At 51.0% G+C, this 27180-nt stretch overlaps 1 protein-coding gene across 4 annotated transcripts in view; it reads left to right on the top strand.

Annotated features, from left to right (window-relative positions):
• arfgef1 (ADP-ribosylation factor guanine nucleotide-exchange factor 1 (brefeldin A-inhibited)) overlaps window positions 1-27175 on the top strand; it is a 34815-nt gene extending 7640 nt beyond the window's left edge. Inside the window, exons 2-39 of one of the 4 annotated variants that reach the window (XM_076161158.1) lie at window positions 4686-4716; window positions 6423-6579; window positions 6752-6898; window positions 7032-7211; window positions 7661-7714; window positions 9565-10141; window positions 10658-10786; window positions 11518-11870; window positions 12010-12143; window positions 13318-13552; window positions 14100-14199; window positions 14456-14595; window positions 14687-14795; window positions 16661-16862; window positions 16990-17101; window positions 17783-17988; window positions 18072-18156; window positions 18251-18416; window positions 18835-18986; window positions 19075-19362; window positions 19453-19597; window positions 19714-19804; window positions 19910-19950; window positions 20042-20211; window positions 20295-20446; window positions 21085-21257; window positions 21356-21516; window positions 21762-21892; window positions 21980-22109; window positions 22271-22406; window positions 22507-22645; window positions 22927-22999; window positions 23184-23337; window positions 23439-23578; window positions 23675-23846; window positions 23940-24078; window positions 25607-25724; window positions 25853-27175. In XM_076161158.1, the coding sequence (XP_076017273.1) occupies window positions 4686-4716; window positions 6423-6579; window positions 6752-6898; window positions 7032-7211; window positions 7661-7714; window positions 9565-10141; window positions 10658-10786; window positions 11518-11870; window positions 12010-12143; window positions 13318-13552; window positions 14100-14199; window positions 14456-14595; window positions 14687-14795; window positions 16661-16862; window positions 16990-17101; window positions 17783-17988; window positions 18072-18156; window positions 18251-18416; window positions 18835-18986; window positions 19075-19362; window positions 19453-19597; window positions 19714-19804; window positions 19910-19950; window positions 20042-20211; window positions 20295-20446; window positions 21085-21257; window positions 21356-21516; window positions 21762-21892; window positions 21980-22109; window positions 22271-22406; window positions 22507-22645; window positions 22927-22999; window positions 23184-23337; window positions 23439-23578; window positions 23675-23846; window positions 23940-24078; window positions 25607-25724; window positions 25853-26065 (6035 nt within the window). In that variant the 3' untranslated portion in view covers window positions 26066-27175. Of the gene's footprint in view, window positions 1-4685; window positions 4717-6422; window positions 6580-6751; window positions 6899-7031; window positions 7212-7660; window positions 7715-9564; window positions 10142-10657; window positions 10787-11517; window positions 11871-12009; window positions 12144-13317; window positions 13553-14099; window positions 14200-14455; window positions 14596-14686; window positions 14796-16660; window positions 16863-16989; window positions 17102-17782; window positions 17989-18071; window positions 18157-18250; window positions 18417-18834; window positions 18987-19074; window positions 19363-19452; window positions 19598-19713; window positions 19805-19909; window positions 19951-20041; window positions 20212-20294; window positions 20447-21063; window positions 21258-21355; window positions 21517-21761; window positions 21893-21979; window positions 22110-22270; window positions 22407-22506; window positions 22646-22926; window positions 23000-23183; window positions 23338-23438; window positions 23579-23674; window positions 23847-23939; window positions 24079-25606; window positions 25725-25852 lie in introns of all 4 variants that reach the window. The other 3 variants (XM_076161156.1, XM_076161159.1, XM_076161160.1) reach the window with 3 other exon arrangements.
• The last annotated feature ends 5 nt before the right edge of the window (window positions 27176-27180 follow it).

Here is a 27180-nt window from a genome sequence, read left to right as displayed (position 1 = left end):
GCCTGGTGTGTGACGGCTGCACAGCGTCTCCAGAGAGCCTCATGTCTGTTTGTCTCTCTCTGTCTCCCTCCTGACATCAGAGCAGCACAGCACAGGCATGGCTGCGTCTTAATTGATCAAATGTTAACTCTCCCTTGAGATTTTGCTGCGTGTGTGTGCGTGCGTGCGTGCGTGCGTGTGTGTGTGTGTGTGTGTCTGTGTGTGTGTGTGTGTGTGTACTGTGTACTGTGCATCTCTGGGACTGTGTATGTGTGTCCTGCTGCCTTAATGTCTCCTTATTGAATGAATGTTGTGTGTTGATCCAGCAGCTTTACTCGGCCGGAACATTTGTGCAGGATTACGTCGCCTCCCTCTCTAATATAAAGTTCTAAAGCTGCCCGGTGTCCACAGCAGAGTTCAGTGTTTACCTTCAGCTTTATGGGGCCGTTTAAGTTCAGTTTGCACAATTATCTCTACACTAAGACAGATTAGCTACGGTGTTCCTGTGAAAGCGTCTCTTTATGGATCATCATTTAATTACTGCACACACTCCCGAGGCTGCGTAACATTCACACACTCACTCACACGCTCGGCCGGAGAGGAGACGGGACCTCTGATTCTAGGAGTATCTGCCTCGCTGTCTGGTGGCCCTGAGGTGCAAACTCACCATCAGGCTGCTGCTCTGGAGGAATGCTTCGTCATCCTCTTCCTCAGGCAGGGTGGAGCGCAGGAACGGTAGCTGTATAGGGGGGGGGGGGGGGGGGGGGGGAGGGGGAGAGGGGGGGAGACTTGGATGAGGTTTGGTCTGTTGTCACTTAGCTGCGATCCGCTTAGAAAGCAGCAGAACGCTTCACCGTCATAAATACAAGACGTGAAAGCGAGGCTGTTTGTAATTATGTGATATTCAAATCTACATGTTCCTGCTCCGGTGCCTTCAGGCTGCAGATGCCAGGTCAGATCAGGTCAGTGTGGGCGTGCGGTCTCACACGGCATCATATTATATTAGTACTGCTTATGGATTCACTCTGGGCTCAGGCTTATCTGCAGACATTACAGGGATTTGCACCGGCGACAAACTCGCCTCTCTAAGCGTCGATTCACGCTTCTGAAGACTTCTTCCCCCTTGTCGGTTTGTGAGATGTGATCACGTGTCTCCGCATTTGCATCGCCGAGAACCGTGTCGACTCTACTTTGCACTTCTGTCACGATCTGATCCAGAGACTCACCAATAAGCGCCCTCTCTCTCTCACACCGGATATTAAATAAAGGAAACAGCGAAAACCCCTGCCCGCCCTTCCTCGCCGGGGTTCAGCGATGGCGTCTTTCCTTTTAGATTGGCACGGCATCACAGCATCACAGTGGGATGTTCCTGCGAGGGATGTTGTGACATCCTCTCTCAGAATAGCAGCCGTGCCCTTATCGCTTCGCGGGCTACGGGGTCCTCACACACACTCATACGAGCCTCGTGCGCTCCGCCTCGCTCTGACAGAGGTGTCACTTTGGTTGTTTTGCGTGAACCGACTGAGACCAAGGCGCTGGATCCTTCCCACCCTGATGTCACCGCCGGCTCATGTATCTTTCACACAGGGCCCTTTGCCGTGCAGGTGTCACTTTGCAGACTTTGTCACACTGAGGAGCCGAGCGGAGTTTTTGTTTTTCACTGAATGTGTCTGCCACCGAGCAAGCAGGCAGTAAGACAGCGGCAGGGACTTCACCCGTCACACACATCTGCACATACAGAAGTACGGTCTGTGTGAGGAGGATACGGCTCATGATTAAGCATGTGGGTTGCAAAGGTTGACAGCTTTGACTCAGCATTTACCTGTGTGACCTGTGTGTTATCTACACACAGAGCTGAATATGGGGAAGTGCTTCTGTTCCGTCACCAAGAGTCCAGTGTGTAGCTACATAGCATTTGAGGAAGCGTGCGTGTGTTTGACTCTCATACGTTCCGATCACAGAACCCTCTCCACCTTCTTTGCTTCAACCAAGCGTGAATACTGCGGAGGAGAGAGGAGGAATGATTAGCCGGCGCTCCGACCTTCTTCCTCCGCTCAGAGACGAGCTCTAGGGAACCCTTGAATAGATCACAACCTTGAGTTAAACGCTACTGTGTGTAAATGGAATGAGAGTAAAAGGCTCACGCTCATCACTGGAAGGTTCCTCTGGTCTGCAGCACCTTCAGCTCAGCTTCATGAGTGGAGTCGCGCAATCACCCACCTGAGAAATGTGAAGTTCTTGTCCCCAGACGATTGGATGGAATTGAAATTTGGGCCCTGAAATGATCGTCCTCCAGGGAGACTTTGCTCTGCTGGCCGTCATGCTCATTCCACGTCTCGCTCTTTATACTGTAAGGGATCTGAGTCAAAGAGGAAGAAGCACTTTTAGCAGAAACACGCCCGTGTCTGGATGATGTGGTGAGTCAGGCCTCCCATAACCGCCTGCGTACATTAAGGAGCTCTCAAACGCGGCTCTGTGTGTGGGTTTGGTCTGGAAACAAAGCTCACAGGAGACCAGGACGGCTCCCACTAATGTATCTGGTCAGGGACGTTGGTGTCTTTGGTATCATCTTCTGCCTGTTCGCCAACCAGGCAGTGTTGGAGTCTTTGGGACCTGAACGTCCTACAAATGAAACGCCATGTTAGTGAAATGTAGCCACCTCGCTCCTTAAGGTGGAATTATTGATTTAAGGTGGTTTATCAGAGTGAATTATGTGACTTTGGGCCTGTATGAGAGGTTGCTAGAGGACGTTTCAGTGTGAGAAACACCTCTTGCATGTTTTTCCGGTGACGTTTTCATGTGGATTCATGAGATTGAAAAGCGGCGAGCAGCTGAGGATCAATATGTGTGTGTGTGACACCGCAGCAGAGGCGGGGTTAATCATTCCACTCAACTTCTGCCTGGGTTTGATTCTTCTTCCATTAGAGCCGAGCACTGGGGCAGAACAGAGGACACACACACACACACACTGTCGCTTAGAATGCATGTAGGAGATATTGATCAGAAGTCATGGTTGAGTTGGTAAAGGTAACTAAATGAATGAAGCAGACTGGATAGATAATTATGCAGCAGGTACTTACACAGGCAAATGACAGGCAGGACCCCCCACGCTGAGTGGCTGTCTGCTCGTCCTCGACGTGTGTGCGTGTGTATGTGCAGGAACTCTTGGAAGGTTTATCTGGAGGAAAGAGCAGAACAGATCCAGACTGGGATGAGGCTGAAAGGAGAAAGAACACTTTGGTGAGGGACGAAGGAAGCAGAGGATACTGATTGGGTCTGTGCCAGGAAGCCCAGTGACATCTCAAACCCTGAGGGGAATACACACACACACACACACACACACATGGAGAAGGAGTTTGATTATGATTTATATTCATGAGTGTGATGGTTCCAGATTTATGAGCAGAATGATGCAAGTGAGTTATAAATAGTAAGAAAAGCCAACGGATCAAAAGTCTCCATTTTACAGGACCGGCATTATTTACAATTACGTCATCATTTTAGGAAACTATTTCTATGAGATATGCTTGGGAACAATTGTCTTTATTCCACAATATTACAATCTCATGTTACATTAACTGAGTCCATGTGTGTGAGGCGTAAACATTTGGACCTGAGTCGGCTTCAAACCTGATCGTTCAGCTCTTTCTTGTCCGCGGCCCGAGCATACATCCATCAGCACCACACGCCGGTGTTGTGTAACACGCGCAGGTCGATACACAAACACACACACACACACACTGAATGCAGTGAAACAGTATAAAAGATAAAGGAGGCACAGATCAAGCAGCAGAAGTGGAGTAGTGACATCAAAGATGTATGCAGGGCGGAGTCACACTGCGCCGCTGTGTGTGTGTGTGCATGCGTGTGTGTGTGTGTGTGTGTGTGTGTGTACACACGTTGCTGTAAGGTTTTGCATGTTTTGCTTGTGTTTCTACCCTGGTGTTCCTGTTGGGTAACCTGGTAAAACTGTGAAACCAAGACTAATTGAATTCCACAAAGTCGTATTTATATATATGTGTGCCCATCAGAAGCTCTGAGCTCAGTCAGACTCAGTCAGCTGCTGAGGCTTAGCCTGGTGTCATTTAGTGAGGAATATCTCTGTGCGTGTGTAAAGGGAAGGCTCCCTTTAATGTCTGCTGCTTAAAAGCGTTCCCATCTCTCTCTCTCTTTTTCTCACTATTTCTGTCAGTCTCTCACTCCTCGCTCCCCCGCCGCTCTGTCACGCGTCTGTCTGTCTGTCTGTTTGCTCCATCTCTCTGTCTTATTTCTCTGCTCTTCCCGTGCCAGCGCTCGGCAAGTTCACACGGCCGAAGAATCTGTGAAATAAACACAAATGTTAAATCTGGCTGACAGGCGCCGAGTCGACACGTTTACCAAAGCGCACGCACACACAAGCCTCCTCCTCCTCCTCCTCCTCCTCCTGCCTGAATAGTTTTAATGAGGTTGCGGAGGGTAAGATTTAGAAGAGAATGAAACAGGTACGATACACACACGGCTGATCTGATGTGCATGAAGGCCTCACACAAACTGATACCATTCTCTAAATACCGCCCGTCGTAAATAAGTGGAATCCCCTGAGCTGCCAGGGTCTGAAGAGCTCTCACCTCCCCTCAGAGATACTGAGTTGATTCAACATGTCTGACTCTCTCTCTCTCTCTCTCCCTCTCTCTCTCTCTCTCTCTCTCTCTCTCTCTCTATTTCAGAGGAAATCAGGGAGGAATCTGAGAAATTAAGGTAAGCAGGCTGAGGCCGCTCAGGCTCTGGAACATTCTCTCTGGCTTTCTCTTGTGCTCAGGCTGGTAAAGAAGATTAGAACTTGTGAGTGTGTGTGCGGCCTCTAGTGTGTTTCTGTTTCTCTCTCTCTCTCTCCCTCTCTCTCTCTCTCGCTCTCTCTCTCTCTCTCTGGCATGCTCCCAGCAACCCCCTTGCCTTCTCATTAATGGCTTTCTTCACAAACCCCTGCCTAATGCTCAACTTGTTTTTAAGAGCCTGTGTGTGTGTGTGTGTGTGTGTGTGTGTGTGTGTGTGCGCTGCCAAGTAACCGTGGCTCTGGAATGAGGCGTAGCATGAGGGCCACCTCCTCTCTTCCCCATCCTTCCTCCCTCCTGCCGTCTCTTCTCCGCTCCCTTCTCACACACTCCTAACCCACAGTCTTCTCTCCTCCTCCTTCCTTCCTCCCTCCCTCCTCACCTTCACTCTCCATTAATCCACTCTCGCTCTCCTTCCATCCCCGCTTTCCCATTCAGTTTCACATTAGCTGCACCAGCTCAGCACTAATTCAGTAATAACTAACTTTGTCCACACATCGCCCCCTGGGGTTTACTCCTCATGGAGAGATACAGTAGCTTATCTGCAGCCACACCCCCCCCCCACACACACACACACACACTGCACACATTTGGATTGGTCTTTGCCATTTTCAGACTCATCTATTATGTAACAAAGATGCAGGAGACCTCAGTGTTTTTTCTCTTCTGCTCACATTTGTTACACATTTGCACATCGACCGTTTTTTTAAAGCTGAAGTCGTGTTTACGGTAAATGATGGAACGAGCCACCTGACACTGAGCAGGGAGGCCAGGAATAAACCTGAGATGAGCGGCTCCCTGCACACAACGCAGCACAACAGACACAACGCAGGGCGAGTCAGGCCCGAGTCAGGACCCGAGTCAGGACCCGAGTCAGGCCCCAGTCAGGACCCGAGTCAGGACCCGAGTCAGGACCCGAGTCAGGGCCGCCTGGTCGCTCACGTCCTTTGCTGAGTCATGCCGTGGCTTGGTCGTTATTGTTTACATTTGTCAAAGTCAGCACTCGATATCACAAAATCCCTCTTTAGGTTTCGTCTTTCCATTCCTTGGCTCTCTCTCTCTCTCTCTCTCTCTCTCTCTCGCTTCACCCTTCTGTGCTCGGTCGTCCCTCTGAAAGAGCTGAAGTCATCCATTTTCACTGCCAAGACATAAACAAAGCAACCCCTCCCTGCCTCTCTTTCCCCCTCTCCCCTCTCTCTCTCTCTCCCTCGCCCTCCCTCTCTCTCCCTCCCTGTGTTTTCCCCCTCAGTGAGTGCAGTGTGGGTGTGGTAGCTGTGCAGTAGAGGATGAGGCTGTAGACTCTCTGGCTGCTCCATTTTTACCTCCCCCGTGCTTTGAAATCCGCAAGAAAAAGAGTCTTGTCATTTGCTTCAGGGCTCAGTCAGCTTAGTCTGGGGCCAGATGAGCTCACGGCTCAGTCTGAGGGGAAACCATAAACCCCCACCAGTCCTCCTCTTCCTCCAAGAGCAACTCAGACATTTGGAGAATTCAGCCCCTATAGTAGTTAGTAAGAGAGATGTATGATAGATGCATGATGGGAAATTATGAGATGGTTAATGTGGTGCTGAAAATGTGTCTCTCTCTCTCTCTCTTTCTCTCTCTCCCTCTCTCTCCTCTCCCTCCTCTCCCTAGTCCACCCAGTGGAGATGCCAAATCGGGCTCCAGCACTTTACCACCAATCAAATCAAAGACCAACTTCATCGAAGCTGACAAGTACTTCTTGCCGTTTGAGCTGGCATGTCAGTCCAAATGTCCCCGCATCGTCATCACCTCCCTCGACTGTTTACAGGTCAGTGACCGGGCCAATCGGGAGGCAGTGTCGGAAAAAGGGGGCGCGGGCGTTTGTCCTCGTTTCGTAGCATCCTCGCCGAACTTATGCCAGACTTCACCATGTCAGTGAGGTGATTCTGTTGTCTGTGTATGTGTGTGTGTGACTGTGCGTGTGTGTGTCTGACCTGTAGAAGCTGATAGCGTATGGCCACCTGACGGGCAGCGCCCCGGACAACACGGCGCCGGGCAAGAAGCTCATCGACAGGATCATCGAGACCATCTGCGCCTGTTTCCAGGGACCTCAGACCGACGAGGGCGTGCAGCTACAGATCATCAAGGTGTGTTCGTTCGTTCGTTCGTTCGTTCGTTCATTCATTCCTCGTCTCTCCGTCCAGCGCGGGAGGTGTCAGACATTCAGCAGCTGATGGCCGGTATGGATTCCCTCCCTTCTCTCCTCCTCCTCCCCTCCAGGCTCTGTTGACAGCGGTGACCTCGCAGCACATAGAAATCCACGAGGGCACCGTCCTACAAGCCGTCCGCACATGCTACAACATCTACCTGGCCAGCAAGAACCTCATCAACCAGACCACCGCCAAGGCCACGCTCACGCAGATGCTCAACGTCATCTTCGCACGCATGGAGAACCAAGCAGTAGGTCCACGCCTTTAACCCCTTCATGTAACGCTTTCACGTAGAGAGAGACGCCTTAAACTCACAGATGAGAGAATCAGACGAGGCAACGCAACATTTTGGACTCAAAAGTCTAATGGATTGCAGATTGAAGTTGTTGTACGGAGCGGTGGCAAATTTAGAAATGTGAGTGTGAGTGTGTGTTGACATTGAATCTGATGGATTTGTTTCTGTGGATGTTAAACTAGATTGTTTTCTCAATCCATCATCTCTTTCTGCAAAGGTAATTAAAGTGTCATATTTAGCCTCGTGTCCAGAGGTACATTATAGCTGCTGCCTTGCTCTAATGTCATCTTTTTCTGTTTGAATGACACTCCCTCCCTCCCTCCCTCCCTCCCTTCCTTCCTCCCTCCCTCCCTTCCTCCCTCCCTCCCCCCTCCTCCCCTTCCTCTCACCCATCGGACACATAGCTTACAAATCACAAGCTATCTTGGTCTCTGGCCTCCAGAAAGCGTGACCGCCAGGTAAAGCGTTTTGCAGGACTGCCGTGACTTGCCTTGATATCAGATCTCTCCACGTCTTCTTCTTCTTCTTCTTTGTGTGCCTGTGTTTGCGCATCAAAGCTTTTCACTTCATTCATTCATTCTTCCACACTCGCCACCCCATTTTTGTTGATTTGCTCCGGGGCTGGCGTGACTCCTCCCAACCCCCTGAACCCAAGCCCCTATCCTGACCCCGCCCCCGCCCTGACCCCGCCCTGCCCCGCCCCTGCTGTAGACTCACTGTGCTTTGCTGTGGCCTCTTGTTGAAACGCTCGCCTGCACCAGCTGACACCTCAGCTCACTCTCTGGGAGGTCAGCTGCAAAACTTTCTCCCCTCATCTCTTATTGGCTTTGGTAGAGTTTTGTTTGTGTGCGACTCTGAAGAAGAACACCGGGTGACATTTGGTCAGACAGGAATATGGAGAAGAAGTCAGAGGGGGAGAGGGAGAGAGAGAGGGAGAGGGAGAGGGAGAGAGAGACTGTGTAGCTTTAGACTGCTGCACAGATCCTCTCTCTCTCTCTCTCTCTCTCTCTCTCTCTCTCTCTCTGTGTATTGTGTAGATTTATCCTCCTGGCTGCAACTCAGCATGGTGTGATTAAACACACACACACACACACACATATAGACTCAGCCATCCCTATCCTACCGAGGTGGCATTTAAATAATGAGCTTAGTTTGTATGCTCTGGCCCAGCTGTCGCCTCCAGTCGAGGTGCATTTGTTTGGCCTTGTTTCTTTTCCCCCATATTCAATACTAATTGTTTAATTTAGAATGTTCTGCCCTGGGATTCAGTCACTAACATCCCAAACCAAAACGAACGCAGCGGACTCATTAAGTTAGAGAAGGATTGCTTGTGACGGAGGCGCGGCTTTGAAGGGAAACGGGCCTGATTGGTTTAGAGAGCAGCCGACGGCGCGGCGAAGGACGTCCATCCATCAGCACTGTTTTGTAAACGTGTGGCACCGCTTCTGTTTCCATCTGTAGCCGACGTCTCTTCAGTCACGCTGTGTTTTCTCCTCCACGTCTCTTCATTACTTCCCTTCCTGAGAAATTGGAATGCACCCCGGGCTGCCGTTGGTTTACGCTTGGCTGAGAGTTTCCACCGCTTGTCATCGTCGGCTCTCTCTGGGTTTTCTGTATTTCTGTTGGTTATAAAACAGCAAAATTGACTTGACTAAACCTTCACAAACACAATTTGTCTCGTTTGCGGCCCCGAGCTAAGCGCCAACCACATGATCAACCAGAATGTGCTGCCTGAGCCGCATTTCCCACCAGAAATACCGTCTGTCACCAGCAGGCCGACATCGTCCGGCTCACGCCAGCCAGCATGAATCGATGTCCACAACGTTTGTGCCATTGCTGTTTTTAGACGCATGTCCTCCTCCTCCTCCTCCTCCTCCTCCTCCTTCAGTCCAGTGCCTGTTCATACACAAACCCATCAGCAGCACCGCTCTGCCCCGATGTGGCCCTGATGTTAATCAAGCCTGTCGTCGGCCTTGTTGTTTTGGAATTGCTCTTTGCTCGTGGACGGCCGCCATTTGCTCACCGCTTTGACATGTGGAAGTGTTGTGCCTCTGCCTCAGGCCCTGTGAGCCTGCAGGGGGGGGACGTAGACCAGGTTGTTGAAATGTGTAAATGCTGCTGTCGGTGTGTTTACAAAGCCTTAACGTCTCTTTCTCTGTGTGTCTGTGTGTGTGCGTGCTTACCTGTTCTCTGTGTTCGTATCTGCCCCGTACATGTGTGTGTGTGCATGTGTTTCCATGTGCACGTCTGTCTGTCTGTCTGTGTGTGTTTGCTTGTTCTCCTGTACGTCCGTCTCGCCCCCGCGCAGCTGCAGGAGGCGAAGCAGCTGGAGAGAGAGCGACACCGGCAGCACTCGCCCGTCACCCAGCACGCCGAACCTGACTCCCCGCAGCTCCAGACCCACGTTCACCCGCCGACCAAGGGTCAGACCCCGGAGGCCAACGGGCCCGTCACCCCCACGACTCCCATCGTCACGTCGGGTTCGACCAACGCGTCCACGCCATCCACGTCCACGCCCACCACACCAGCCATGGAGGGCAGCAGTAGATCTGTGTCTGGGGAGCAGGAGGACCAGGGAGGACAGGAGGTCCAGGTAGCGCAGGAGGACCAGGTAGCGCAGGAGGTCCAGGGAAAGCAGGAGGACCAAGGAGCGCAGGAGGACAAGGGAGTGCAGGAGGTCCAGGGGGAGCAGGATGTCCAGGTGGTGCAGGAGGTCCAGGTAGCACCGGAGGACCAGGGAGCGCAGGAGGTCCAGGTAGCACCGGAGGACCCGGCAGAGCAGGCCCCCGCTTACGAGAGCCCAGATCCAGAGAACGGCTCTGGTTTCTGCGTTACGGAGAACGATCAGACGGAAGCAGACCAAGCTACAGCAGCAGCAGCACAGAGTAAGATGCATTCTTATTTATTCTGTATTTTATATTAAAACCCATTTACTTGTTCTCCTCAGAGCCCCTTTATCCCATTTTTACCAGGAAATATATCAAATTATAGAAGTCAAATGCCAGTTCTATTGAAACGCTGCAGTCATTCCCTTCTACACACGACTGAAGAGCGTCCCCGGGTGTTTTTAACCCATTAGATTCAAACCTAATATGCTTTCCTGCCGTGTTTGCTGAGTTCCAGTGAACAGTGACATTTTTGGCAAATTTCCCTGTAGGAACAGATAGCAGAGCGACTCATTGTTTACCGCTGCAGAACATTTGATATGACTCGTCACTTGTCTCATTCACTGAGCGACGCCGTGTTGAATATGGAGAGCAGGAGATGAGTGACAGGAGAGGAAGAGCGCTTTGCCAAAACGCACCGGCTCCGAAAGCTATTTGCTATTTATACGATTCCAAACCAGAAATGCAATGAAGGTGCACTCTCAACGTCTGCGTGTGTGTGTGTGGGTTGTCCAGATGCAGTAGCCCAGCAGCATGCGGAGGCAGGTGAGGAGGAGGAGGAAGAGGAGAGTCCAAACTACGAGGAGAAAGCCCAGGAAATCGTCCAGAGCATTCTGCAGGAGGTGGTCAATACAGTTGCCGGAGGTGAGACGCAGTGAAGGGTTAATTAAATTTCCTCCTCTTCCCTCATTCTTGTTTTCAGAGAGTTTCCCATGTGGAACTGATTCCTGCAGGTTGTGTGTGTGCACTGATTATATTTCCTCCCATTATTCAGTGTTTAGCCCGCGGTGTGTGTGTGTGTGTGTGTGTATGAATGTAGACTTCATTGATTATGCACAAACTGCACCTCGGATGACAAGGCGAGCGCCGTTTCCACGCCGCTGCCCCCGTTTGGTAAACAACAAACACATCATTTAGGCTCCACGTGCGTCTGAATAATTCCGTCCCTCTGTGAATTCCTGAGCGGCCTCAGCTTGAGGGAAGCCGCTCTGGAATGTTGTTCTGGGTCCAGATCCAGATCCCTGCATGTCCCCTCGATCTGGACCACAACACGTCACAGCAGCTCTGCTATGTGTGCAACACGCTGCCAAATGGAGCTGACATTTAGCACAGGGAGCAGAGTGCCTCAGCTTCCTTCTTTCAAATTCACTTTGTCCTTGAGAAACACTTTAACAAATGACAAACTGGTTCTGTTAAAGTTCACTTAGATGCTCTTATAAAGGCCAGTGTGCCTCTCTCTCTCTCTCTCTCTCTTTCTGTCTCTCCCTCTCTCTCTCTGCAGACCCAAGTCATGTTTGTTTAAAGATGCACATAATAACACGTCCTGTTTGTCTTCCCCGCCTGTCTGACTCACTGCTTCTCCATCGTTACCTCAGGAACCTGCCTGGACCCTGCAAACCTGTGCTCCGACACCAAGGAGCCCGGCGGCGAGGGCGAGCCGGTGGAGTCTGAGCCAGTGGAGTCTGAACCCGTGGAGTCTGAACCGGTGGAGTCTGAACCTGCAGAGTCTGAGCCTGCGGAGTCTGAGCCTGCGGAGTCTGAGCCGGCTGAGTCTGAGCCGGCTGAAGCGGTGACAGAGGGCACCCAGAGCTCCCTGGAGGATGAAGGCACGCTGGGTAGCGACAGTGAGCACATTCACGCCAACGGCATCCCCGGCACACCCATCTCTGCCAGCTTCACTCCATCGCTGCCTGACGACCGGCTCTCCGTCTCGTCCAGTGACACTCAGGTGAGGGACACATCAGGGTTTCACAACGGAAGTCTAAAGGACCTAAAGAGTAAACAAAGAACTCATTTTAGTGTTGCATTGATCTATAGGCTTCTTAATTATGCAACATTTATGATTTGGGGTCCTGATTTCGCCGTAGGAATCTGGAGCAGCCCCCGGTCAGCCACCAGGGGCCAAGTTCTCCCACATCCTGCAGAAAGATGCCTTCCTCGTCTTTCGCTCTCTCTGCAAGCTGTCCATGAAGCCTCTGTCAGACGGACCACCGGACCCAAAGTAAGAGCCCGTGTCACGTTAAAGGGCCGTCTACACACAATGATGCATGTGAGGCAGATTGAGGGGCGTACGCGTTGTGTATAATTGTAAAACGGGCCTGAACCGCTCGTTACACGGCCCGATTATCCCCTGTTTGCGTGAAAATGTAACGTATGTTTTGGAAAGTCGGTGTTTGGCCGGCGTCCATGTTTGGCAGTCGGCTCAGGCCTGATGCAGCCGGCCAAAGCAAACTGTGTGGGCTGCTTCTCAGAGGGAGAGTGACTCAAACTCTCTCCCTGCGCTCAGCAGTACTGCGGCAGTGAGAGACGGGGAAGGAGATGAATGTCTTTTCTCTCCGAAGTGAAAGTAAGAGCATGCAAATCGCTGTAGTTTGACTCTTTTGTATGCATTCTACACTGAAGAGTCTCCTATAGTGTCTCAGCCATCAATGCCAGACATCAGTCATAGTTTATTAAGAGATTCTCTTCAGAGCTCAGAGTGTTTAGACATCACAGCGTTACTCTGAATCACTCCCTGCTGTTTCACCTATTTCCCTTTTTGAAAGAGCACTGAGGGGGAAACGGCTGATCTGATTTTGCCATCATGCTGCTTTTGGTCACGCACGCTCTGGTTTGGCAGAACAGAAGCAGCTGAGGGTCCGGCCCCTCTGTTTGTTACTAAACACGCGTCCCTCCATCTGGTTTCTGAGCTTAACTCGATTTGCACCGTGTCTGTTGTGTGTATCTACCCATTATTCCTTTATTATGTCAGTGTGACTTGGCAACCTGACATGTTTGAGGCCACTTGCAGGCGTAGGATCACATTTTCTTTGTTCCGCCTGAATCCTAGTTTCTCAGCCAATCTCAGCATGCAAATGAGCTGGAAATTGTTTTTGAGCTCCAAGTTTTTGTGGATTGAGGTTCCACTCACAGACGGGCTTTGATGTCTTTGCAGGCTTTCTTTCTGATGGCTGTTCTAAAGTGAGATGTGTTTCTGCCTGGAGCACAGACAATTTACCTTTTTTTACTGTGTGTAATGTTCTACGTGTCTGAATTTGAATCAGATCACACACTGGGATCCAACAACAGGTGCAGGTGGCTGGAAACATCCAGGCCACAAAGGGCTGGGGAACATTTTGTGGTGTATGTGCTAAAGTCAACACACAGTAACACACACTCCTCTCCACCTGACCTAGATCCCACGAGCTCCGATCCAAGGTCCTGTCCCTCCAGCTGCTCCTGTCCATCCTGCAGAACGCCGGGCCCATCTTTAAGACGAACGAGATGTTCATTAACGCCATTAAGCAGTACCTGTGCGTGGCCCTGTCCAAGAACGGCGTCTCCTCTGTGCCTGAGGTCTTTGAGCTCTCGCTCTCCATTTTCCTCACCCTGCTCTCCCACTTCAAGACACACCTCAAGATGCAAATCGAGGTAATGTATTCATCCTGACATGGCTGCAGCCCTGCAGACCGGAAAGAGACAGAGGCCTTCATTCTAGATCAACCAATCAGACATTCAGTAATCACACACAGCATTAATAGACTATTGTCCAATGCACCTTCAGCTATAAACCAATTTATCTGTCAAAACTGTCAAGAGAACTCTATGAAGTTGATTTCTATACCATTAAATAGCAGTTTTAACAAAGCAGACTGTCTCTTTCCATCCAAATCTACATTTATTGTCACTAGTTCTTAAAGAAAAATCTTGCAAGCAGCTGAAAGTATGGAGGCAAGAATGAAAGAGAAGCTTGAGTTTATGATGTAAATCCTCCATCTGCATGTGTTGACCTGATACCAGCTGTGCCTGGAGCTGTGGCACACATTCATGTGGGCTGCTGTTGATGTTGGCAACGGTGGTATTTGTTGAAGAAACGGCGTAGCGGCGCTCTTGTAACGTCTGGAATCTTCCCATCCCTCCTCCCCCTCCTCCTCCTCCTCCTCCTCTTCCTCTTCATCCCACTGGCTCTTCTCTGCAGGTGTTCTTCAAGGAGATTTTCTTGTACATTCTCGAGACGTCCACAAGCTCTTATGACCACAAGTGGATGGTCATACAAACTCTCACCAGAATATGTGCAGGTGTGTGTCGCTGATCCATTTCTGGCTTCATTCTATGTGAAATTGTCTTAAAGTAAAGTAAAGACCTTAATTAAGTAGAGAATAGTGACAAAAATCGACTTTTATCCATGAATCTTTTGTACAAGAGCATCAAATTACTGCAATGTATCTCATATCTGTAAAGCTGAGTTAGGAAAGTAGGAAGTAGTAAAGATGAAGACAGGTTCTGTCTTGGCGTCTCTCTCATGTCCTCTGTCTGTCCCTCTGTCCGTCTCAGATGCCCAGAGTGTGGTGGACATCTACGTAAACTACGATTGTGACTTGAATGCTGCTAACATATTCGAGCGGTTGGTCAACGACCTCTCGAAAATCGCCCAAGGCCGCGGAGGCCACGAGCTCGGCACGACCCCCCAGCAGGTGCGAAGAACAGCTCCTCCCCCTTTGAGTCTGAGTTTGATGATTCATAATGATGTATGTGGTGTGAGTGACGCGTCTCTGTCCTCTCTAGGAGCTCACCCTGAGAAAGAAGGGCCTTGAATGCCTCGTGTCTATTCTGAAATGTATGGTGGAGTGGAGTAAAGACCAGTATGTCAACCCCAACTCACAGACCAGCCTGGGTAAGTCAGCTACACACACACACACACACACACACACACACACACACACACACACACACACACACACACACACACACACACACACACTCAGCTGTCCTCAGGCTGTTCCAGTGTGCATAAAAAAAAGTTAAGGTTAAATGATGATGTAATCTCTCTGATGAAGTCGTAGTCTTAAACACAGAGATTACCTGCTGAAATAGTGTGTGTCTGTGTGGAGTTTATGCTTCCCAGGCTCTTCTTTTGTTTTGCCCTGAATAGAAGACATAAAGAGAATTGTGAGCGTTTAAATTGAAACTGTCCGGGCATTAACAAGTCCGATCAGAACCGCTTCAGTCAGCGGTTCATCTTTGAGGTTAACTAAGGCGATACTAAGCCTCCGGCATCCATCAGCCCCGCCTGCAATCAGTCGGATCGAAGCCGGTGACATTCATCAGAGCAAAGTAGCGTTCTGAAAAGGAAAGCCACCGTTCATCAGCTCAGCTCCAGGAAGTGAAGGCAACCAGATAAAGCCCAGAGAGCGGAGAGGACGGGCGGGGGGTGGGGGGGGCTCTAATCCAGGCCGGTTCAGCCTAAATCAGAGCCATGATCTTAGTCCCGGGCCCTGATGAACACACTGCTAACCTGCGTGTGTGTGTTATAGCTTATCCACACAATGCAGGATTTGTATAACTCGGCAATTTGTGGAGCTCTAAGTCTAACTTTTCTGAAACGGCTGGGACGCGACCCCATAATCCCCCCCGGTGCTCAGGCAGGCGACCCTCAGGCTGAGCTGCTTCCAGGCCGCTCACAGGGACGTTTATGTCTCCCAGAATAAAGACGTCAGGTCGCGATCTAACGGGAGCAATCAGGGCGATATCTGAATCTCGGAGTTTCCTTTCCGTTTCTGTCTGTCTCCGCTCTCTCACTCTGTCACTCTCTCACTCTCTCTCTTCTCTTTCCTCCCCGGATGACGTCAAAGCCAGAGCAGGTAACAGTAGAACGTTAGAGAGTGTGTTCTGTAGACCGTCAGGCTGTGATGGAAACCCTCCAATCCCTCCGCGTCTCTCCGTCCTCGTCCTTGTTGTCCTCGTCTTGCATTAGACAGCCCCCCGTGTGTGTGTGTGTGTGTGTGTGTCGTCTGTGTGGTTTCCTGTTACTTTAGCTGCGTCACTGCACCGCAACAACAACAACAGCAGAGGTTCTTTATTGTGGGCAGATCCGATGTGCAGTGAAGGGTTAAATCGCTTCATTAAATGTGTTTGATCCTGTGAAATGGTTTTGGAATATTCCTCCGCTCGCCCGTGTTTGGCTTCAGCTTCAGCTTCGTTCTGAGCCGCCTGTCACTTCCTTTTGTTTGTGAAGCATCAGAACGAGAGTCGCATTGCCGGCTCGTGTTTCCGTGTCGCTGCCCTGAATGTTTTAAAGACTTTCCGCCGGGTAACCAGAAACCGGCGCTGGAATACAGCTCAGGTCCCCTCCAGCAGCATCATGTCCCCAAGTTTGGCCCAGCGCCTGAGTTTGCGCCTCCTTTCTTTTTCATACTCTCTCTGTCAACAACGGCCATTAAGGAAGCCCCGAGTCCAGTTTGTTCATTCTCTCCCCGCGCCGCAGTTTCCCCTTCAATTACCCAACACACAGACTCTCTCTCCCTGTCCCTGTCCCTCTCCCTCTTCCTCTCTCCCTCTCTCTCTCTCTCTCCCAGCACTAACTCAAAGTAGACTCATTTTGCTCCAGGCCGAGTCCTTTGCCAACAACGGCGCTTCAATTAAAAACTCCCCCTTACCCCGGTGATGCTTTCAGGGGCTTTACTTTGCCTTGCTTTTCTCCGCTTTCCTTCCCTTCATTCCCTCTCGTTCATCATCTGCTGTCCGCTCGTCCCTCCCCAGGCCAAGAGAAGCCGTCGGAGCAGGAGAGCACAGAGACCAAAGCTCCAGAGACCATAAACCGCTATGGCAGCATTAACTCTTTGGACTCCACCGCCTCGTCCGGCATCGGCAGCTACAGCACTCAGATGTCGGGCACCGACAACCCAGAGCAGTTCGAGGTCCTCAAGCAGCAAAAGGAGATCATCGAGCAAGGCATTGACCTGTGAGTTTCACCACAAAGACACACACACACACACACACACACACACACACACACACACACACACACACACACACAAAGACATAAATAATAGAGTATATTGGCTACCATCCTGTTTCTGTCCTCACAGGTTCAATAAGAAACCAAAGAGAGGGATCCAGTACCTCCAGGAGCAAGGCATGCTGGGTACCACCCCAGAGGACCTGGCTCAGTTCTTGCACCAGGAAGAGAGACTTGATTCGGTAAGAAGCGCTTCGTGCTTTTTAATTTCACCCACTTCTCTCCGGGCAGCGGCTTAATCGCGTTTGTCTTGAGGAGTTTGGGGTTAAAAAAGCCTGTAAACAAGAAACTCCTCTGCTGCCTCAAACCAAAGTCTACTCTCTTATCTAACAAGCCAAACCACTAAACTCTAATCTAAAGCCTGTCCACCTGCATTAACCACACACTCACACACTCACACAGTCCCAACTCAAACTGCTGGAAGCGGCGTAAAATGTGAGCTCTAATAAGGAGTCCAGCCAAAACGCACTTAAGAAGAAGAGAAGCAGAGAGACGGCACTTAAGAGGAACACAAACCTCTTCGGCGCCGATCGAAATTGTTGTCCTACGACTTCCGATTCACGCGGCAACAACACGTGTCAACCAAGGCCGACCTGTAACGGATTCCTGCATCCGTTCAGCGAAACACCGCTAACGGATATACAAAGAGGACCTAACTCGACCTTGCAGAGGTAATGAGCAGCGTAACGGAGCGAAGGGCCTCGTTGTGCCGCCGCCACCTCGCCTCTCATCAGCCGGTAATAGAGACGCCAAGAGTCAGGCGGAAAAATAAATAGCTTCAATCGAGTCTCTACATCAGCGTGTCCCCTCGTTTTAGCCTCGTTCTTGTAATAAGCTCTTCTCTTCCATTTTGGCCCGCTCAGACTCAAGTGGGAGAGTTTCTCGGGGACAACGAGCGCTTCAACAAGGAGGTGATGTACGCCTACGTGGACCAGATGGACTTCCAGGGCAAGGACTTTGTCTCGGCGCTGCGGATGTTCCTGGAGGGCTTCAGGCTGCCGGGGGAGGCCCAGAAGATCGACAGGCTCATGGAGAAGTTTGCGGCGAGATATTTGGAATGCAATCAGGGGTGAGTGTAGGTCCCAGGGTCGCCAAGGTGATTCGGAGCGGTCAGAACACCTCTATTCATGTTCCTTCTTCTGTATTTTCCAGGCAAACCCTCTTCGCCAGTGCTGACACGGCGTACGTCCTCGCCTACTCCATCATCATGTTGACAACAGATCTCCACAGTCCACAAGTAGGTATTCCGACCTTCGGGAATCCCTTCATCCGGCGCTATTGTCCAGACAGCATCGCCATTATCTCCCTCCTCTCTCTTGTCCTCTGCACAGGTGAAGAATAAGATGACGAAGGAGCAGTACATCAAGATGAACCGCGGCATCAACGACAGCAAAGACCTGCCGGAGGAATACCTGTCGGCCATTTACGATGAGATCGCCGGGAAGAAGATTGCCATGAAGGAGACGAAGGAGCTCACCATCAAATCCAACAAGCAGAGTGAGTCACGGCGCCTCGCTACAGCCTCAAAGCACGCCACGAGTTTTCTTTGTTCGCCGGCGCTATTGATCGGCTTTTGGAGACGTGTAGTAAATTCCAGAGCAGCTTATTAGCGGGAGGAGATATCGCCCCGGCTCAGCTGCATGGTGGCTTTGTCGCCGTGGTGATTTTACACGAGACTGGAATCGTCACATTTAGATTAGATTAGAGTTTACTGCTAATTTGCAAAACGTCATCAGTCCAGGTCGTGACTTGTGGGGTTTAGTATTCAGTGTGTGTGTGTGTGTGTGTGTGTGTGTGTGTGTGTGTGTGTGTGTGTGTGTGTGTGTGTGTGTGTGTGTGTGTGTGTGTGTGTGTGTGTGTGTGTGTGTGTGTGTGTGTGTGTGTGTGTGTGTGTGTGTGTGTGTGTGTCTCTCAGGTGTGGCCAGTGAGAAGCAGAGGCGCCTGCTGTACAACGTGGAGATGGAGCAGATGGCCAAGACAGCTAAAGCTCTGATGGAGGCCGTCAGCCACGTGCAGGCTCCTTTCACCAGCGCCACGCATCTGGAACACGTCAGGCCCATGTTCAAGGTGACACACACGCCACTGTTCACACACACACACACACACACAGCTGCACGTACCTATTTGACGCGTGGTCCTGTCCGTGGCTCCTCAGCTGGCGTGGACGCCCTTCCTGGCCGCCTTCAGCGTGGGGCTGCAGGACTGCGACGACACGGACGTGGCCTCCCTGTGCCTGGAGGGGATCCGCTGCGCCATCAGGATAGCGTGCATCTTCTCCATCCAGCTGGAGAGGGACGCCTACGTGCAGGCCCTGGCCCGCTTCACCCTGCTCACCGCCAGCTCAGGCATCTCCGAGATGAAGCAGAAGAACATCGACACCATCAAGACCCTCATCACTGTGGCCCACACCGACGGAAACTACCTGGGCAACTCCTGGCACGAGGTTTGCTCTTCTAACTCCGGATCTGCGTTTGATCTTTAATCCCATTAGTTGTTCACTAAACTCGCACACCGTCTCGCGTCTCCTCCCCAGATCATGAAGTGCATCAGTCAGCTGGAGTTGGCGCAGCTGATCGGCACCGGGGTGAAGGCGCGTTACATCTCAGGGACGGTACGGAGCAAAGACGGCTTCATCACAAGTACCAAGGAGCAAAGTAACGACGAGTACCTGGGTCTAGGTAGGAACTCTCCTCTCTCCCTCTTCTTCTTCTTACCACCGAGTCAAAAGACGACACTCTGCAGTTCTGCGATACGAGTGGAGAGATGACGGATGCTTGTGTGCTTTGCGGTCTAGTCGGGGGAACGGTGGACCGTAAACAGATCGCCAGCATCCAGGAGTCCATCGGAGAGACCAGCTCTCAGAGTGTGGTGGTGGCTGTGGACAGGTTGGAAACATTCAAATCTTGTTGCATCAAGTTGCATCATATTCTGTAACATCTCACCAATGCGTCAAGGCTTCATTATCACTCTCCTCCATGTTTCTGCTTCAGGATCTTCACAGGATCCACCAGACTGGATGGAAATGCAATAGGTAAGTGTTTCCAGTCCAGCTGTGTTGTGTCTGTTATTCCTCTGAAGGTTTTCCTGGTTGTCTACATTCTGTGTGTGTGTGTGTGTCTCAGTGGATTTTGTGCGCTGGCTGTGCGCCGTGTCCATGGATGAGCTGGCCTCGCCCACACACCCGCGCATGTTCAGCCTGCAGAAGATAGTGGAGATCTCCTACTACAACATGGGCCGCATCAGGCTGCAGTGGTCCAGGATCTGGGAGGTCATCGGGGACCATTTCAATAAGGTGAGAGAGGATCCGGACGCTCGGAGGTTAACTGGAGGTGTTTGTGTGTGTGTGTAAGTGACACTTTGCTCCTCCGCTGGCAGGTCGGCTGCAACTCCAACGAGGACGTGGCTATTTTTGCGGTGGATTCTCTCAGGCAACTCTCCATGAAGTTTCTGGAGAAGGGCGAGCTGGCCAACTTCCGATTCCAGAAAGACTTCCTGAGGCCTTTTGAGCACATCATGAAGAAGAACAGGTAATGAAGAAGAAGAGGAAAGTAGTGCTTGTAGTGAGGCGGCTTCACCTTCCTTCTCTCTGACGTCACCCAGTTCAGACCGCTTGCATCACCTTTTCCCAGAGTTTTAGATGAAGTCGTCTTCCTCTCTTCTGTAGTAAATCAGCTTTGGCGCCACATTGACATCTTCTGTTTTAACCACACGCCAAAAGGCAGGCGGTGTTACTGTGGCAGCCCTCTCTGATGGATGTCAGAGAGGAGGCGCAGGTGTAAAGTCTAAATCCGCCCACAGCTCCAACAGGCTGAGCGCTTCAGTGGGGAGGAGATGGCAGGAAGCCACATCAGCCTGCAGTGCAGAGCCTCCATTAGGCGCTCACGCTGGTGTGTGTGTGTGTGTGTGTGTGTGTGTGTGTGTGTGTGTGTGTGTGTGTGTGTGTGTGTGTGTGTGTGTGTGTGTGTGTGGATAAAGAGGCAGCCTCTTCTCTCATTCATAACTGCTGAGTGATAGGGAATGCTCCTCGCTATGGCAACGCTTATCTAGTGCCTTTTTTTTTTTTTTAAGCTGTTTGATATCACTGACAGAATGAATTCCCTTCTTTCTAACTGATTGCCCTCCTCGTTTCGCCCTCTTTACCCAGTCTCCGCTGTGTGTCCCCCAGGTCTCCCACCATCAGAGACATGGTGGTGCGCTGCATCGCTCAGATGGTGAACTCACAGGCCGGGAACATCCGCTCAGGCTGGAAGAACATCTTCTCCGTCTTCCACCTGGCTGCCTCGGATCAGGACGAGAGCATCGTGGAGCTGGCCTTCCAGACCACCGGCCACATCGTCAGTAAGTCCTCACACACGCACACACACACGCCGGACGTTTGAAGCCGCTCTGTCTCCACCCCTCACCTGTGTCGTCCCGTACTCTCTCCGTGTCCGCAGCGAATGTATTTGAAAAGCACTTTGCAGCCACCATCGACTCCTTCCAGGACGCCGTTAAGTGTCTGTCCGAGTTCGCCTGTAATGCCTCCTTCCCAGACACCAGCATGGAAGCCATCCGCCTCATCCGCCACTGCGCCAAATACGTCTCCGAGCGGCCGCAGGTCAATATGCTGTCCTTACTGTAAAGGTTCCATTTGTCCTCTCCTGGTTCATCAGGAGGGTGAAAGCAAAGGGCAGAGATTCAGAAGTGCATTAGCGTCAGAAAGCATGAGGAAGAGTATGCCCTGTATATATATATGTGTGTGTGTGTGTGTTATGTCAGAATGTAAAGGTGTGTCTGTTGTCAGAGAGTTTACTTCTCTCCCGAGGCAGAACCGGTAGAACAACGCTGCTCTTTCTCCCTCAGGCCTTTAAAGACTACACCAGCGACGACATGAATGTAGCGCCAGAGGACCGTGTATGGGTGCGGGGGTGGTTCCCCATCCTGTTCGAGCTCTCCTGCATCATCAACAGGTGTAAGCTGGACGTGAGGACCAGGTAGGAGGCCAGGGGACGCCAACATCCTGTTAGCAACCATTTGAAAAGGTGCACAACCCTGATTTGTGTGTGTGTGCATCTTCCCAGGGGGCTGACGGTGATGTTCGAAGTGATGAAGACCTACGGCCACACCTTTGAGAAGCACTGGTGGCAGGATCTGTTCAGGATCGTCTTCAGGATCTTCGACAACATGAAGCTGCCAGAGCAACAGACTGAGGTAGAATACACGCGGCTCACACTCCTCGCCCGTCTCTCACACACACACACACACACACACACACACACACACACACACACACACACTGTCGACCGTTTTACCGTCTGCGTCTTTTGGGCGATGAAGACTCCTCACCGCAGCGTTTCACGTGTCGCACACAGAAAGCCGAGTGGATGACCACCACCTGTAATCACGCACTTTACGCCATCTGCGACGTCTTCACTCAGTACTTTGAGTCTCTGAGCGACGTCCTGCTAGACGACATCCTGGCTCAGCTCTACTGGTGTGTCCAGCAAGGTGAGCTTGCCGCCGCCCTGCACACTTTTGACTCCGCCTCCACTCTCTTCACAGCTCTCATAACCTCTCCGCCCCCTCTCGCTCCTTCATCCGTTTGCAGATAATGAGCAGCTGGCCCGCTCAGGCACCAACTGTCTGGAGAACGTGGTCATCTTGAACGGGGAGAAGTTCTCGCCGGAGACCTGGGATAAGACCTGCAACTGCATGCTGGACATCTTCAAAACCACCATTCCACATATGTAAGACTTTCTAAGACTAATAGATAAACACATCTTCCTCCTCCTCCTCTTCAAAGTCAAACACAGCAGCTGCTTTCAAATCTTAAGGAAGCGCGGCGTCGTCGTCGTTAAATCAGCTGTGAATCTAATTACTACTCAAGACGTTAGTCACTAAACCGTGCGGACATTTAATTAAATGAGAATATGGGTGTCATGTAGGATTAAATAACATGACAGCTGAAACGTATAGAGTGTGTATTCTGTGTGTGACGTGATTCCTTCCCCTGTTTGTCGTCTCTCAGGCTGCTAACATGGAGACCAGTGGGAGCAGATGGAGAACACTTGACAGCACAGAACCTGCCAGACAAACAGCTGGTGGGGAATCCTGTCTGCAGCGTTCACACACACATGAATATCTGTTTGTCTCTCTGGCCAACGCTTTGCTTATCTTTACATATGGTCCCTTCCCGTATTCACCCCAATTTCACCAGCGGGAAAGGAAGAGATGCTCATTTTGTGTCTTTCTTTCTCTTTGTAACTCTGCCCTCTGCGCTCTCAGGACTCCATATCCCAGAAGTCTGTGGACATCCAGTCTCGTTCTGAGGACCAGCATTCCATCAGCAGCGCAGACCGAGCGGCTTTGGAGAGCCGTCGGCAAAGTCAGTACAGTTTGGCCTCGGGCGAGGACGCCTCCAGGAGCAGGACCCCCACCAGTAAGTCTGTCTCGCCGCTTGAGACCTTGGCACACGTCTGAGGAAAGTGGCCGTCTGTCTTTCTTGTTCTCACGGACGTGCGTGTCCCCGTCTGTCCACAGAGGTCCACGAGCAGCGCTTGTTCTCGGCCTTGCTGATCAAGTGCGTGGTGCAGCTGGAGCTTATCCAGACGATCGACAACATCGTCTTCTTCCCCGCCACCAGTAAGAAGGAGGACGCAGAGAACTTTGCTGCAGCCCAGGTAACAAACAGCAAAAACACCTCAATACCTCAACGTCATCGCACATCACTGGACTTCTTTGCACGCTGTAATAATCTGTCTTTGGTGTTTCTGAAGCGAGATGCCCTGTTCGCCGCAGACAACCCCGTGGAGACGCAGGACCACGGCATGTACAGCTACCTGACCTCTGAGCAGCTGTTCAAGCTGCTGGACTGCCTGCTGGAGTCGCACCACTTCGCCAAGGCCTTCAACTCCAGCAACGAGCAGAGGACCTTACTGTGGAAGGCAGGTGGGGGAAGAGAAGCGCCGTCACCTCCGTCTTTGTTTGCTCCGTCGCATGTGAACGCATCGAGGCAGACTCTAATGTGTGTGTGTGTTCCAGGTTTCAAGGGCAAGTCGAAGCCCAACCTGCTGAAGCAAGAGACCAGCAGCTTGGCGTGCGGCCTGCGCATCCTGTTCCGCATGTACACGGACGAGGGTCGTCAGGAGGCGTGGGAGGAAGTCCAGAGACGACTGCTCAGGTAAGGAACCGCGTCAACATCGCGTCCACCGCTAACGTTCCCTCAATATCATCAGGACGCCCACGCAACTGTGATAATGTGACGTTTAATGATTTCTAAATAGATGTGATACTCCTCTGATAGCGTCCCATGCTGTTAACCATCCGGCCGTACGTGATGCTTCTCAGGCGCCGTCCTATTAACCAAAGCGCTGCTCTGTGTAACCGTTTCTATTTGTGGCTCCGCTCGCTCGTCTTCATCCCACTAACGGCGCCGCCTGCGTTTCCAGCACAAACCCTCATCATAGCTTTCCCTGACTGCGGCCGCTATCTCATGACAGCCGTCAGCTCCGGCAGTACGACTCTCTGTGCCCGCGCCTGAGAATGTGCAGCGGGAAGGTAATTGCTGCTTTTGTTCGGGTTGGAAACGCGGCGGATACATGCAGGGATTGTTGGAAGGCGGCTTCAATACAAAACACAAGTTCTTCTTCTTCTCTTATTCTGGTGTTAGGGGATGTGCAGCTTCAGTCACACTTGTTGGGAGTTTCAGAGAAGGGACAGAGGTCATGGGGGCAATTTAGCGTTTGCCCTCAAGATGAATGCTTCGGTTGTGCACAAATAATCAGTTAACCGATAATCACTCCTCCCCTGGTGGATGTGTGGGTGAGTATTTATTTATGAGCCCAGGAGCGTGTCATCAGAGTGGCAGAACAGCCAAGATTTGAATGAATGAGATTGTCAGTCTCTCTCTCTGGCTCTCTCTCACACACACACACACACACACACACACACACACAAATCTACTGTCAGTAACACTAACAAGGGAATAAAGAATAAGACGGCGGCTCAGAGATCAGCGGTGTCACTCTTCAGTCAGTTGTCTCAGATGGATGTGTGCCGCACGGATTCCAAAGGAATCGTTGATATTCAGGCGGCAGTGGCGCCGCTCGCTTCATCATATTCAGAGCCTCCACGACAGGCGTCACCTCGTCTCCCTCCAGCCTCGCCCTCGTATTGACGTCGACGATGTTGGGGTAAAGCTGAAAGGCTGCATGTCTCGCATGCGTTATGAGGGGAGAGGAGGAAGAGGAGGAGCAGGAGAGACGCGGCCACTCGCTTGTCTGAGGCAGAGGAGCGAGTCTGATCAGCAGAGGGTGCAGAGCAGATCGGGGAGGAAGATTACTGCAGAGATTGGAGTGAGAGGAGAGCTTAGTGGGGGCGGGGGGGTGAATGGCTAACAGATGGTGCTGATGTCAGACAAGGGCCTGGAGTCAGAGAGGCGGGGTCAGAGGTCATGTCAGCTCCGCCCAAGCTTAAACTGTGTATTCATAACAGCCTCAGTCTGTGGGTTTAATTAGGAGGTAATGAGCAGAAAAGCCTCAATTATCCACATCCTGGCAAAGTCCGAAGAAGGAGAGAGAGAGAGAGGCAGATTCTCTCTCTCTCTCTAACTGGATAAAATGTTGTCTTGTGTTTATTAAAGTTTTTGTTCCAAGATATCCAAGCTGTTGTAACAGTAAGTATCATTTCTGTGTGTGTGTGTGTTGCAGTGTGTGCAGTGAGGCTGTAGCATACTTCCTGGCTCTGACCTCAGAGAGCCACAGAGAAGCCTGGACCAACCTGCTGCTGCTCTTCCTCACCAAAGTGCTGAAGATCAGCGATGAAAGGGTAAGAAGGACGACGAGGATGATGATGATGATGATGTTGATGACAGAGATCGACCCCACCCTCATGTACACATCCCAAAGCAAACAAAGCATCTCACTGTCCTTCTGTCGGTGTGTGTCCTCTCTCAGTTTAAGGTCCATGCGTCCCGGTACTACCCCCTGCTGTGTGAGATCATGCAGTTCGACCTGATCCCCGAGCTGCGGGCCGTCTTACGAAAGTTCTTCCTGCGCATCGGCCTGGTGTTTCACATCGCACAGCTGCCCGAGCCCCAGCCAGAAAGGCCGGCGCCACAAGACGACGCGGAGGCAACGACGGAAGCGACGGAGGAGAAGGCGCCGTGATGCTGCACCACAGAGCTCCACCAGGGGGCATCTCCACCTCAGTATGCAACAGTACTGAGCCCCAACCAACACTTGACTTGAGGGACAGATTATCAACACACACCCCTTCCCACACACGCACACACACATCCCAATCAGAGTACTTGATACCTACCAGTTAACGCGGTGTAGCCACGCCTCCACTGGAATCATACTACTGACACACAGCCGACACACACTTCCCCGTATCTCTGATCTGCTCAGAAGGAGTTTATCTCAAAAATGTGTGCTTCTTACTGTATATTTAAAAAAAAAAGAAAAACAGAAAAACATGATCACAATGTCCTGCAGAATGAAATGTTCAAGATGATTCACACTGATCATAACATGTTCAGATGATTCACACTGATCATAACATGTTCAGATGATTCACACTGATCATAACCACGGCTAACATTAGGACCCTGGAGCCTCACGGATGAAAATACTTGTACAGATCTGCCGCTGTGTAATATAATCTTATAACACTAGATTTTGTTTATTTTCCTCCTCCTCTGGATTTGCTGCACTTGATCTCTTTGAATGCACTGGAGATTTTACTTTTGTGATAATTTATTGGACCGTACCATCTGCTCCCCCCACCCCCTGCAGATCGCCGACACGCCGTACGATTCGTGAGTGAGCTAAGACCGCCGACAAGTGAAGGGTTAAATTATTCCGTTTTATACGTTTAGGTTTTTAACTGATCTGATGGTTAAATGGAGGAGAGTTCCGAGAGGAGAGAGCGACCGGATGTGAGCTGCTTTAGAGTTTGTTTTCATGTTTTGAGTTCAGTTTTCACTCTTGTGTACAAAATCAAAAAGTTAATAATATATTTAGTGTTTCTTTCTTTGGTTTGGGGGAACTTCTATGTATAGAGCAAATGGAAACGTTAGCTGTGCTTTAAGTATGAATGGGATTGCATTCCTGCTCATGGATGTAGAAAACAAAATGTATATGAAACAGCAATGTAAAGTTTTCTATGTTGCAAAAAAGGATTATGTACAACTTTGTGTACGAAACATCATCTGGCATTCTAATCAGGTTCTAGGTCAATAAAGTTTTTGAACTTGGTTGATTTGAAATGCTGAATCGTT

The sequence above is a fragment of the Genypterus blacodes genome, unplaced genomic scaffold, assembly GCF_046128005.1.
Source record: "Genypterus blacodes isolate CSIRO-AG114 ecotype Tasmania unplaced genomic scaffold, CSIRO-AGI_Gbla_v1 ptg000110l_1, whole genome shotgun sequence".
NCBI lineage: Eukaryota > Metazoa > Chordata > Actinopteri > Ophidiiformes > Ophidiidae > Genypterus > Genypterus blacodes.
This window is presented reverse-complemented; position numbering and strand designations above follow the sequence as displayed.